The sequence below is a fragment of the Alligator sinensis genome, unplaced genomic scaffold (genome assembly GCF_000455745.1).
Source record: "Alligator sinensis unplaced genomic scaffold, ASM45574v1 scaffold216_1, whole genome shotgun sequence".
NCBI classification, from domain to species: Eukaryota; Metazoa; Chordata; order Crocodylia; family Alligatoridae; genus Alligator; species Alligator sinensis.
The window spans coordinates 208,689-221,633 of record NW_005841868.1 but is presented as its reverse complement, the minus strand read 5'-3'; the positions used below and the strand labels follow the sequence as shown (position 1 = coordinate 221,633).

Below are 12,945 nucleotides of genomic sequence, written 5' to 3'. Positions count from 1 at the left end.
GGAAAGAGTTCGCATCAAAGCCCGTATCCTTCAAGCAACTCCGTACAGAGCCCCACTGGCTTCCTGCATGTGGGCAGGGTCTCCCTTCCAGCCAAACATCTTTGACAGGGGAAGTTTCTAAGCTTAGACCCTGCTATTTATTTTTTATTTCTTACCATTTTTAAATGTATGTATTTCTTTATTTTCTGGGGTGTTTTGTTTGTTTCTAGCCCACACTTAGTCCTTATGTTTCTGATTTTGTTTCTGTTTTTAGGATTTAATTTTACCTGTTGTGCTGTGCCAGTGTTGTGAGTATTTTAATTTCATACTCAGGCTTTTGGTATTGGGTTTTTCTTTTAGTTAGGCTTTTGCTTTTCTTAGGAGACACTGGTAGACAGTAATATTGAAAAGAAGCCTCTTCTAACTGCTGAAGATGATTTTTATTGCACTGTTACTCAGTGTAGTGGTTCCCAAACCATGATTACATGAAGTACTGGAGCTTTATAATCCCACTCTTGGAGCAGATAGTCAAGTAGTGCCCAGTATCAGATGCTGAATTTTGGAGGAGAAAAAAGGGAAGGTATCTTTCTGCTGCTGCTCTGTACATGCTATCTTAGCCCACATCTGGAGTGGACTTGTATACCCCAAGGTGACCCTGGCTCAAACTGTAGTAGGAGATCAGAGCAGTTGTGCTACCATGAGTATTCCAATGCTTCCCCACCTGTGCCTGGCACCGTACTGTTATGTTTGAGCTGCTGGGCTCTGCACTGCACAAGGAGCCCCCATCCTGTAGGCAGTGCTCTGGAATCCAGTTATTAGAGTCTGTGTAACAGACTCCTGCTGGTTCTGCTGCCTTTGGGGCTTTTGCCATTGCAGAGTCTGCATGGTGGGCCCTGCTGCCCCACCGTTGCCCACATCCCATTAATTTGTGCTTAATGGAATATAGGAAATGTTGATTTCTGCTATCAAGTTCTTACTCTGCTCCTGAAGTGCATGAGCCCCTGTCCCAGGACTGTCATACCATGCACAATGGTCCTGAATATTCTTCCATAACAAAGACTGTGATGTCCTTTTTACCTGCCTGTTTTACATGCATGAGCAGCTTGGTGCTGGGGGGTGGAAATGCTGCAGCTGGAGTAATTCTGCTTTTTGCCAGAATCTGCCTTTGGGACTGGTTAGCAGAGCTTGATGGTCTTGAATTGGCCCCTGCTGTTCCTGCTGGGTGTTTCTACATGAGACGCTAACTGCACAGAGCCCAATAACACTGTGCAGTAGCATGCCAGGCAAAATCTGTCCTAATATGCTACTGCACAGTAGTATTAGGCTACTGCGCAGTTAGCGTCTGTAAAATCCTGTGAATTGGTGCTACTGTGCCATAGCACCAGTTACTGCACATTGATTTAGTACTTGGTTATCCAAGTACTAAATTTAATGTGCAATAACTATGGTGTATTAATTGAACATGTAGACGCACCCACTGAGTCACAGCTACCAATGACATGGACTACAGCATAGCGTGCATCTCAGGTCATTCCTCTCAATAAAGATGGAGAGATTTAGGTAGCTTTCAGGAATAGAATTGACAGGGCAAGGCTACAGACCAAAATTGCTGCTTTTGGATGGAGAGAAGGGTCTATTTTCATCCTGGGTGCAGGGGTTAACTCTTACAGTAGGTTTGTGGATGACAGGTTCCCTCAGTGAAAGTAGGCAAGTCTAAATCTGATGACCTTTCTGGGACTGGATAAGAACAGGTGTGGGTAAGAGACGCAGAGTGGTAACAGGACAAATGTGTCCTTCATGACCTTATTCCCCTTAATAACTTGTGTTCAAGTTTGGTGGAGCCCCAGACCCTCTCCTCATACTGGAGCTAAGCTTGTTTTGTTGAAGTGCAGATGATATGCCATTCATTGACGTGTAGATTTTGTTATACTTTTCAGCCTTATTTTTTTGAAACCCAATCTGGAGAGGCTGGACTTCTTTGACCTGATGTGGATTGTGGGGATCACAGACTTTGTACTGAAGTACTTCACCATTGCATTGAAATGCCTGATTGTTGCCCTGCCTAAAATCATTCTGGCTGTCAAATCAAAGGTAAAAGAACTCTGCTTTTCTCCTGATCTTTGCTTGATTGGAGCCACCAAATGAAACCATTCTTTTAGTTTGTGTCCAGAATTTGCTTGGTCTTTGCCATGGAGTGCACCATGCAAGGGAAGCTGCCTCTCCTGCATGACATGTAAGGACTAGATAAAACGTCACTGTTGAGGGGATTGTCGTGACTGCTTCTTCTCTGCTTTCAGGAGTTATACTTTCCCCCCAGAAAGGGAAAAGAAGATATGAAGCCATAATCCTGCTCCAAAGCATAAGTATACAACACTGTTTCTTGCTACAGGCAATGGGCAATTTGCCTAAACTACACTTTGTGGACCAGCTATCCTCTACCCCAAAGATAAATACAGTGGATTATAAGGATAAAAATCACATATTTTATTGAAGAGAAATACCCTTAGCTGTATAGCTGACAGTACATCACTTTATTAAAACACTCTGATTTGCCTTTGTGCGTGTATGCAGCAGAGCTGGTTAAATTGCAGGCTTTGCATGTTGTAAAGTTTGAAATTTTTAGGGAAAAACAGGCAACCTTTGGTTAAATAATAGTTGGAGTCATTGTGGAACTGATAACAATGTTTTTAAATTATTAGCATCAGATAAAACTATCTTTTCCCCCTGTTCCTTCCCTCACCCTCTACTTTATTAAATCTGACTTCCAGGAACTCTTCCAGCCTTGCTTGGCTTGGACTGAAACTAAATTAGCAAGGTTCACTCCATATTTAGACTCAATTCCACTTTATAAACTTAATTTGTTAGTGCAAGATTTCTGTGGTGTTATATCTGGGCTCTCATTATGACAGGTGAATGTTTCACTTTAATAATAAAATTAGTTTCTAATTTTTGGAAAGTCAGCTCGAGACCTTCAAGGGCTGATTTTCAGAGGCATTAGTTTTCTTGACTCGGAGTCCGAATTGAACCCTAACATAATTAGAGTGCACTATTTTGCTACTTCTTGAGTGTTATGTGAAATGTTGGTTCTTATCTCTTGTGTTTATTGAAGATCTGTAGCACTTCTTTTTCTTTCCAAAGATAGGTATGTTAACCCTAGTGTTCTGGGCAAATTCCAGCTGATAAAAAATACTCTACTTCCCTATAAGCTTGTCTGCACATACAAACTATACTAATTTATCTGTGCTAGTACAGTTAAGGTAGTGTTAGAATGATATTATAACCATGATGATCCAGGAATTATGTGAGAAGCAAGGATTTCTGTAGACAATATAAAGCGATTTAGGCAATTTCTTTAGTCCAATAAAAGATGGGACTAACTGCCTGGTTGGGGTAGTTAGGCAAGCCTTCAAATGCAAGACATTCTCCTTCAAGTCTGAGGAGAAAAGCCAGCACATGACTGTTGCTGTGCTAGCTTTTCTCCTTAGACCTGAAGAAAAATGTCTTTCATTCGAAAGCAGCTAGTCTAACTCTGTTCCAGCTATGCAGCTGGTCCAATAAAAGATAATACCCAAAGAAATCCTTGCCTCTCACAAGTACAGTTAAAACAGAACACTTTCCTATGTCCACAGTTATGTATATAAAGGTGCCTTCTGCCTGTATAGCTTATTTCCATAAGGAAAAGAAAACAATTAAACCTTTGTTAGGCAACCTTTTCCAGCTGTGGGCCAGAATGACCCACCCTGGGTTGGAGGAGGGCGAGCACTAGCACTGTCACTGCAGCTGGCATTCATCCCCACATCGGCATGAGAAGAGTGACTGCAGAAGGTGTTGCATGGTACCAAAGCCCACATTTGCAAGTCAGATCTAGCCCATAGGCCGTAGGTTGCTGACACTTGATCTAAACTGGTATTGGTTCAGTTAAACCTCTCTGGAGCCTCTGTTTTTAAGATATCTGTAAGGGACAGTTGAATAGATGCCACTACAAGTTCACTCTGGATTTTGAACCGTCTCACTGAAGAGGCTTTGCAAGATCTGTTTTGAAAAAGGTGTTGGTGGAGGGAGAGAAGAACTGCATATGGAAAAAAAGAATGAGGTAAAATAGAGCCTGAACATGCAGGTAGTAGCACAACCCAGAGAAAAGCCTAGAGAAAGGGCAAGCTTTGGAGAATGAGGTGAGAGAGATTGGTTTGGTGAGCAGAAAAACTGGTTGTCCAGCTCTTTCTGCATTCAGGAAAATAGGGCTGTGTACGTTCTGTGGCAGTAGACAAAACTGCATCAGAGAAAAGCCTGACTCCACTACAGCTTGCTGCTGCTTAGGCTTTACTCTGGGTTGTGCTAGTACCTGCATGTTCAGGCTCTATTTTACTTCATTCTTTTTTTCCATGTGTGGTTCTTCTTGCTTCTCTCCTTCCACCAACACCTTTTCCAAAGCAGATGGCAAGTCCCCAAGTTTTCAGCTAACCACTTGAGTCAAAAGGATAAGAGCATCTTTATCCAGATGTGGCAGCCACAGTATTTGGGCACTCCTTCCACTTCAGTAGAAAGTAACACTCTTAAATGAAATTATTAAATCAGTGCAGAAAATTATAGATCATTTTTATACTTTTGGCCTTTTCCTATCACTTCCTTAAGCTGCTATCTAATGTCTTTTAACAGCACACAGGAAGCTGTCATGTCCCACGTCAGAGGTGTCTTAAGTTTCGTGGTGATCATGGTACATTTAGTTTCCATATCAGTTAAGTTTCATGAAGAAGTTGTTTGTCAGCCTTTAGGAGTAAAAGTGCTATAGCATTGCAAGATGTTAACATTAATATCACTGAAAGTCTTGAGCAGAGCACTTAAAGGGAACATCTAAACAAGAAATAGTTTTGCTTACAAATGACATGGGTGGCAGGGGAGTTGAGCAGTTTGTCCCTGCGCAGCAGGGCTATTCGAGATGGTTATTAATTTATCCCTGGCAATTGTCCAGGTTCTTTTTTTTTTCTTCTATTATTATTATTTTATTTTGGGAGATTAATGTGGTGGGTCAGAGCATAATCCAGCTTGCAAAAAAAAAGTGATGTAAATAGTCTTCCCAAGATAAATTGCAGCGCTGGAAAAGGTTCACAGCCTTTGCTTGCTCGTCTGAGAGCTATCCCAAGTACTCATTAATCCTTGTCGGGGGAGATGAAAGAGACTGAGTCTTTATTTGCAGCTACAGTGGGAGGCTGGTAAGATCACATCTGTCAAGAGCCTATAATGGCTCAGAGCACAGATGCTTCATTTTTAATACCTTTTTCTTGATAGTGATATTTCTCTGATATATTTTTTAAGTCCCTTTTTGTCTTAGATGGTGGGTGATGGCCATTCTGTCGTTAGACATCTGAGGCTGCTGCTGCCTGCCACTTTGTTCTGGTTTTATGTTGTTACCCCACTGAGCTCCCTGCCTATCAAGCCAGCTTGGCCTGTGATCTGTTCAAATTTAACAAAATTAGACAGGATCATACTTAGACGAGCAGCTTCCAAGAAAAGCCTAGGATGTTCTAGGAAGTGCTACTGGTGATTGCGTAGATACAGCTCTTTACTACACTGAAGTCACAGCTTAGCTTTATTGAGGCAGCGTGATTTCATAGTTTCATAGTTGGTAGGGTCGGAAGGGACCTAAGCAGATCATCAAGTCTGACCCCTTGCCATGGGCAGGAAAGGATGCTGGGGTCAAACGACCCCAGGTAGCTGGTTGTCTAGCCTCCTTTTGAAGAGCCCCTGGGTAGGAGCGAACACCACTTCCCTTGGAAGTTGGTTCCAGCTCCTAGCTGCCCTGAGAGTGAAGTAGCGCCTCCTGATGTCTAGCCTGAATCTACTCGCAGTCAGCTTATGGCCATTGTTCCTTGTTACTCCCGGTAGTGCTCAGGGGAACAGGGACTCTCCCATTGCCTGCTGGAGGTCTCCCATTGTGATGCTGGAGGTCTCCATATTTTTTCAAATGAGATTGTAAATACCCTGATCAGAATTTGTCAAGACAGTGTACTTAAAGTGCTAGTTGTTTTTTGATAACCTTAAATAGACAAAAGTTTGTGTTTCAGATGCTTGCTCTTCTTGTATTTATCAGCCAGATTGACTTTTATTAGTAAATGTTTAGGATTGTGAATCCAAAAAAGCTGACAAAGCCGGTAGGGAAATACATAGCGCCCGAGAGAGGGACTAGCAATAGAAGGATGGGGGTGAGGAGGGGAACACAACTAGGTTACAGGAGATACAATGTTAGCCAACTAAGCCTGGTGGGGAGGGGGGAAAAGGAAAGTGGGGAGAGGGGGTTCGCGACACTGAGAGAAAAAGGAGATAGATGCACACAAGCCTGTTATAATGGTCCGCAATGGTGGAAGAAGTGGTTTGAAGAAAAAGTGTCTCAGTCCATATAGTCTCATCGCGGGGGTCCTCTTTGGGTGGAGCAGGGTTGTCTGTAGTTGAAGAATCCTCTCGAAGTGAAGGTCCATCTGGTGCAGAGGGGGTACTACACTTGATCTGAGCCTTCAAGAGACTGAGCAAGAGACCTGCTTGCTTCCTTCCCAAAATCCTTGCCTGGTGTTGGTTATTGAAATAAGTTGTGTTTACCATTCCTTCCATGGCTGCAGCATAGTGGTGGGGGGTGCAATGCTTATTAATGGGTGGAGAGTGTAACAAGATGCTTTGAATGTTTCAAGATGCAAATTACAGGAGAATTGTAAACTATATTATCCACAGAGAGCTGGATACTCTTTTTAGCTGCTCTGAGGTATGCTATAGGGAACTGCTATTGGAGGGTATTTGTTTCTGTTCAAAGCAGAGGCTTCCAGTCACTTAGTCTAGGACTAATAGTGAAGAGCCTCATGCCTTAGGCATTAGAGATAATGGATCTTTTGGTGCTCAAAGCACTGGTGATAGCAAAGGGTGACTGGTAGGTAGCTTATGAACATAGTAAAATGTGCTAGACTTTGACTTCTAATGATGCACGGTGCCATCCAAATCCTGTTGCTTTGCAGATGTGTGATACAAATGGATCTCATTCTACAGATACTTCGAAGTCCTTTGATGTTTTTAAAAACTATATTCTGCCTTGTGCATGTAACCAGGTGGAATAGGAATTAATTGTGCCAGTGCTGTTTACATGACTACAACATGTAATGCTTCTCTGCCTAATATTACCATATACGTTGTGTTTCAAATGTTAATGAAAGGCATAACAAAAAAAAAAGAAAAGAAAAAGATTATATAGTTCAACAACCACTGTGAAGCAGGGCAGGGGGAATATATGCATATTCTTCGTGAGTTGTCTGGTCTGCCTTCTTTATATTCATCCGCTGCTGCCTGTAGTGAGGTTTCCTAATTTGGGAATAATACACAGCTTGTATCTTTCTGAGTTTGACTTTGGATTAGTCACCATCATAATTATTCTCACTGAGCTCAGAGGCTTTTCCAAAGCTACTCTGACCCTTTCTGGTACTCCTCAACCTTTTCCAAACTGTTCTGAATATAAGCTGGCATTTTCCAATGCCTCCAATGCCCTCTTCTTTTTGGGCACCAAAAAAATCCTTGGCTGAGGAAAAGGAAGGAAACTGGCATCTTGTCTTTGACTTTCAGAGATGCTAAGCATCTACCGTAGGGACTATTTGCAAGGCATAAAGTTAAGCACATTCATAACTCTTCAAAGTATTGGAGCTAAAATTGCAATGGTCCACACTAAGTAACATAAAATGTTGCAAGATTTGGATCAAGTTCTCAAACAGAAATCATAAACATAGGCACAGTTTTACTCAAGTATTGACCCAGTAGGTGTGTGTATTTGTTTGTTTTTCCAACTCTTGAAATGGAGCTTCCAGTTCCCCCAATTCTTCTGGAGAAGATGGGCAGCATGATGCAGGACTGTTGAAACCCTTTTGTGGCACTGCTGTAGCAAGAAAGCAAGAAGAACAATCTCTCCCTCGATTCTTTAAAACACATGAGTGCTCAGGACCCAGGGATGGAAGTTTTCTCTGGTAGCAGGCTGGTGCCCTATTCATTACCCCATGAGTTCTCATATCTTTCGTTTCTTTGTTCCCCCTCAATTCCATTCCCCAGGGATATCAGCAGAGATTGCTGACAGCCACATGAAGAGGGATGGGGCAGAGGGGAGGAAGCGCAAAGACACCCGGGATTTCCTAAACTGCAATCTCTTCAGCAAGTGTATCTTTTTTATTTATCTGCCTACTTTTAATTCCACACCCCCCAAGCTGTCATTCCTTAGGAGAGAAAATGAAAAGCTGCCATTTATATGTGTACAACAATGGAGGCTTTTGCAGGCCACATGGCTCCTGCAGTTTAATTTACTCTAATTCATTTTATATTGAACCAAATGGTATTATTTACTGATTTTTTTTTTAATGGAGAGCATTCAGAATGTGGGGTGGGAGCCAAGTTCCCCCCTCACAAGGAAATTAGGAGCCCAGCTGCTATTTAAACTTGTCCTGTTCCCTACTGGGACCCTGATGCTCATTCTGGGCTCTTTCTAGGTCAAAAAATATGTTTCTAGCACTAGTTTGTTGTATGTTCTGTCATAAAAGGTCTGACCCTGCTCCCATTGACTTTGAAGGCACATGCCTGGAGCTGCCATCCTTTCCCTGCTTTGTTCAGTCTCCCTTTTCTCCACTTAGTTATTTCTCCTTTTCCTCGTAGAATATCCACAGCTTTGTTTCGTGATCTCTCTAAGACTTTAGAACTGGCCAAAACACCATTTGGGATGGCCCGAGAGTCCAAGGCACTGGATCTTGAAGACTTTTGGCTAGTAGTTTGTCTGGTGACCATGTGCCTTGAGGGTCCGCACACATTACAGTGAGGACAGAGTGCACCAGTGACACCTCAGTTCCTCTCAATCACTGTCTGACTCGAGATAGAACCACTTGCTATTGGTGTTTGGATTACCAGAAAACCCCTTGTCCTGTCTGTCAGAGGTGTTTGTTTTTCCTTAATAAATCAGTATTAATCTAGTTTTTAGTAAGCCTCAGCTTGGTTGCCCATTGACAACCTCTTAGATTTTCTTGTAAAATCCTCTGATCCAGGTTAGCCTCCTCCATGTCTACTGGATTCAAATATTGCCTCTCTTTTCAAGGGGCTACACTGGATAATAATGATTACTCAAAATGTCTCTGCTGTTTCGGAGAATCCCAAATCTTAGGAAATGCTCCACTGCAAGTCCAGCTTGGTTTAGCAAAGAAGTCTTCAGTGAGCTTAAACACAAAAAGGAAGCTTACAAGAAGTAGAAGTTTGGACAAACAACTTGGGAGGAGTAGAAAAATATTGCTCAGGCATGCAGGATGAAGTCAGGAAGGCCAAAATGCAACAGGAAGCTAGCAAGGAACATGAAATATAACAATAAGGGTTTCTACAAGTATGTTAGCAACAAGAGGAAGGTCAGGGAAAATGTGAATCCCTTACCAAATGGGAGAGGCAACCTAGTGACAGATGATGAGGAAAAGGTTGAAGTATTCGATGCCGTTGTTTTTACCTTGGTCTTCACAGGCAAAGTCAGCTCCCAGACTACTGCATCTGGCAGCACAGTTTGGGGAGGAGGTGAGCAGCCCACAGTGGTGAAAGAACAGGTTAGGGCCTGTCTAGAATAGCTGGACACATACAAGTCCATGGGGCCAGTTGGCTGATGTGATTGCAAAGCCACTGTCCATTATCTTTGAAAATTTGTGGTGATTGGGGGAGGTTCCAGATGATTGGAAAAGGGCAAAATAGTGCCCATCTTTAAGAAAGGGAAGAAGGAAGATCCAGAGAACTACAGACCAGTCAGCCTCACCTCAGTCCCTAGATTCATTAATGATCTGGAATGGATTGCACCTCCAGCAAGTTCATGGTTTACACCGAGCTGGGGGGTGTAGTAGATACATTGGAGGGTAGGGTTAGAATTCAGAGTGACCTAGACCATTTGGAGGATTGGGCCACAAGAAATCTCATGAGGTTCAACAAGGACAGGTACAGAGTCCTGCACTTAGGACGGATGAATCCTATGCACTGCTACAGCCTGGAGACTGACTAGCTAAGCAGCAGTTCTGCAGAATAGGACCTGGGGGTTACAGTGGGCAATGAAGATATGAGTCAGCAGTGTGCCCGTGTTGCCAAGAAGTAGGAACACTGCCAGCAGATCAAGGGAAGTAATTGTTCCCTCTTATTCTGCACTGGTGAGGCCACACCTGGAGTACTGTGTCCAGTTTTGGGCCTCCCACTATAGAAAGGATACGGACAAGTTGGAGAGAGTCTAGTGGAGGGCAACAAAAATGGTGGGGGGGCTGGGACACAAGACTTACGAAGAGAGGCTGAGGGAACTGGGCTTATTCAGAAGAGATGACTGAGGGGGAATCTGATAGCAAACTTTAACTATCTGAAAGGTGGTTCCAAAGAAGATGGAGCTGGACTGTTCTCAATGGTGGCAGATGACAGAACAAGGAGCAATGGTCTCAGGTTACAGCAAGGGAGGATTAGGTTGGATATTAGGAAAAACTCAATAGGTGAAGCACTGGAACAAGTTACTTAGGGAGGTGGTAGAATCTCCATCCTTGGAGGTTTATAAGTCCTGGCTTGACAAAGCTTTGGCTGGGATGATCTAGTTGAGGATGGTCCTGCTTTGAGCAGGAGGTTGGACTAGATGACCTCCTGAGGTCCCTTTCAACCCTAATTTTCTGTGATTCTATGATAAGTCCTTCACCTCTTGTATCTTCAACGCTAAGGAGATGAAGCTACAGATTTATCTCCCGAGAAAATCACTGGGCCCAGCATTAGTCCCATAACATTATAGATGGGAATCAGAGTGGGAGTGTATTCCTCATCCCACCTGCATCTGCACAAGCCAAAATTGACTAGAAATCTTCATCAGTTAAGAGGAAGGATGGTGGGAGTTCTAGGAACACATCCTCTAGGACGGGGGGCTCAACCTTCATGCCCTGTGGGCCTGATGAAGGGTGTGGGTCTGGTCTGTGGGTCTGATCAGGCCCCTGCACCTCTTCTGCCAGTCCTGTATGCTGGCCCCACAGCTTGGATGACAGGACATCAGGGACCAAACCTGGCCTGTGAGCTGGAAGTTGAACACCCCTGCACTAGGAGATCCCAATCCTATGTAGCTCTAAGCAGTTCCTGATCAAACTCATGTTCTCTGCAATCGAATACCCAGTACAAAAGCATCATACTTAGGAGCTGACGTGTATGGCACTGCTGAAAGCCACTTTATCATCCAAGGGCTTGGCTTTATTGCCACCTCCTATGGCACCAGTCTCTGTGAAAGTTCCCTCAGCACTATCTAGGGCAGCAGCCTTCAAATTAGCCTGGACCCAAGAGAAGATAATCATTGTGCCTTACTCAACTACTGCATACCAGCCCACACTACCAGGACACCTATTCATTCTTTACTATCAGAATTAGAGGTAGTGCTGGAGCCCCTGGTTCCCACAGTACCATATTTGTTAATTTTCCTTCTCTTAACACTAGAAGAAGTTTACACCACTTTTGGACCTTGTATGCTCCTTCTTGTCCACTTTTTCAATAGTGGCTTTTTTCACTTTTTCAATTAACAATAGCCAGGTTTCATTGCAGTTGCACAGATACTCTTCCAGAGTGTCCTCCCATTGTCCTCAAGTTACCTCAGGGAGTCTAGAAGATCAAATCCAGATTGATATAGGAATACCTGTTGCCCATCACAGACTGCAGTTGTCTATAAATTGGCCTGCCTTATCACTGAATTTATGGCTATGTTGGGACAGGCTGAAGAGACCTTTGTGGGATCAACCATCCTGACAGGTCCCATCACCCACGCACGTCTTTGGCTGTGGGGCTTTACCACCCTATAAGGCTTGCCTGTCCAATCTGTTCCTGGAACATGAGATATGTCTGAGGTCATACTTTAACCTCTAGATGTTGGAGGAAAACTTAACTTGATTTCCTTGTTCCTCTCTTGATGAAGCAGTTGTTCCCCAGGTATCCTACAAATGGTTAACTTCAGGGGGTTACAAGACCACTTGCAAAGGGACAGTGGCTCCACTGATCCCCATGAAAGAAGTCAAATAATTGATCCATGACACAGTAATGTTCTCCAGGAAGAAAATTACATACTTATAAATGAGGAGTTCCCCCACTTTATGCAAGATGGTAAAGAAAAATACCACCTGAAGGAGCAGATTGCTCCTATACCTATCTAGTGTTACCATCCAGAGGGTTGCTTGTATGCCTACACTCTGATTCTTCTGATTCTCAGATTGCTCCTCAAGACCAGACGAGGCTCAGCCGAGCCAATCTTGAAAACCCCAGTGTGGTCAAGATAGCTTTGGTGTGTGGATGTTCTACATTCCTCATCTGCCCAACCCAAAACTCTACTTCTGCTAACAGATCTGTTGTCACAAAACAGAGATGACCCACCACTCAGATCCATAGCCTCTCTGCCTCAGAGCCTGAATGCTGTATAGTTTTTGAGCACAAAATAATCCTGCTTTTCACTGATCCATGATGATGAACAGTAGGAAAATATCTGAACAGAAAGACAGACAGACTTGGTTAAATGGACACGATTCTTTTCCTAAGGCAGGAGAAAATTCCTGAGACCATTAGAGACATTGGTACCACCACTGAGAGACTGAGTGTGCAGTAGAGCTGAAGAAGATTGGCTTGACTTTAAGATTGGTTAGAGCAAACCTGGCAACAATCCTGGTACATCATCCACCATTGGCGAATGATCAAATATTTCATCTCACCTTGTTGTGTTTGACCTTTCAAAAATGTTCATTAAAGTGTTCCCACCTGCAGTCATGGGACCTCAGTGTAGTCATTTAGCTTTTATGATTTCTTATTTTAACCAAGAGTAATGCAATTCCTTATGTGCATTACCCAATGAAGATGGCATTTCTGATAGCCATCACCTTAAGGAGGAAGTTAGGAATGATCCAGGCTCTGATGATAAATCCTTCATATGCGGCTTCCTGACCAACT

General features: G+C 43.3%; 1 protein-coding gene across 14 annotated transcripts in view; it reads left to right on the top strand.

The window, feature by feature from the left end:
- The window catches only part of RNFT2 (ring finger protein, transmembrane 2), a 54,422-nt gene that overhangs the window by 15,237 nt on the left and 26,240 nt on the right, over window positions 1–12,945 (top strand). For all 14 annotated transcript variants that reach the window (XM_025192982.1, XM_025192974.1, XM_025192998.1 and 11 more), the window contains one exon: window positions 1,917–2,070. In XM_025192982.1, coding sequence (XP_025048767.1) covers window positions 1,917–2,070 — 154 coding nt within the window. The remainder of the gene's footprint in view (window positions 1–1,916; window positions 2,071–12,945) is intronic.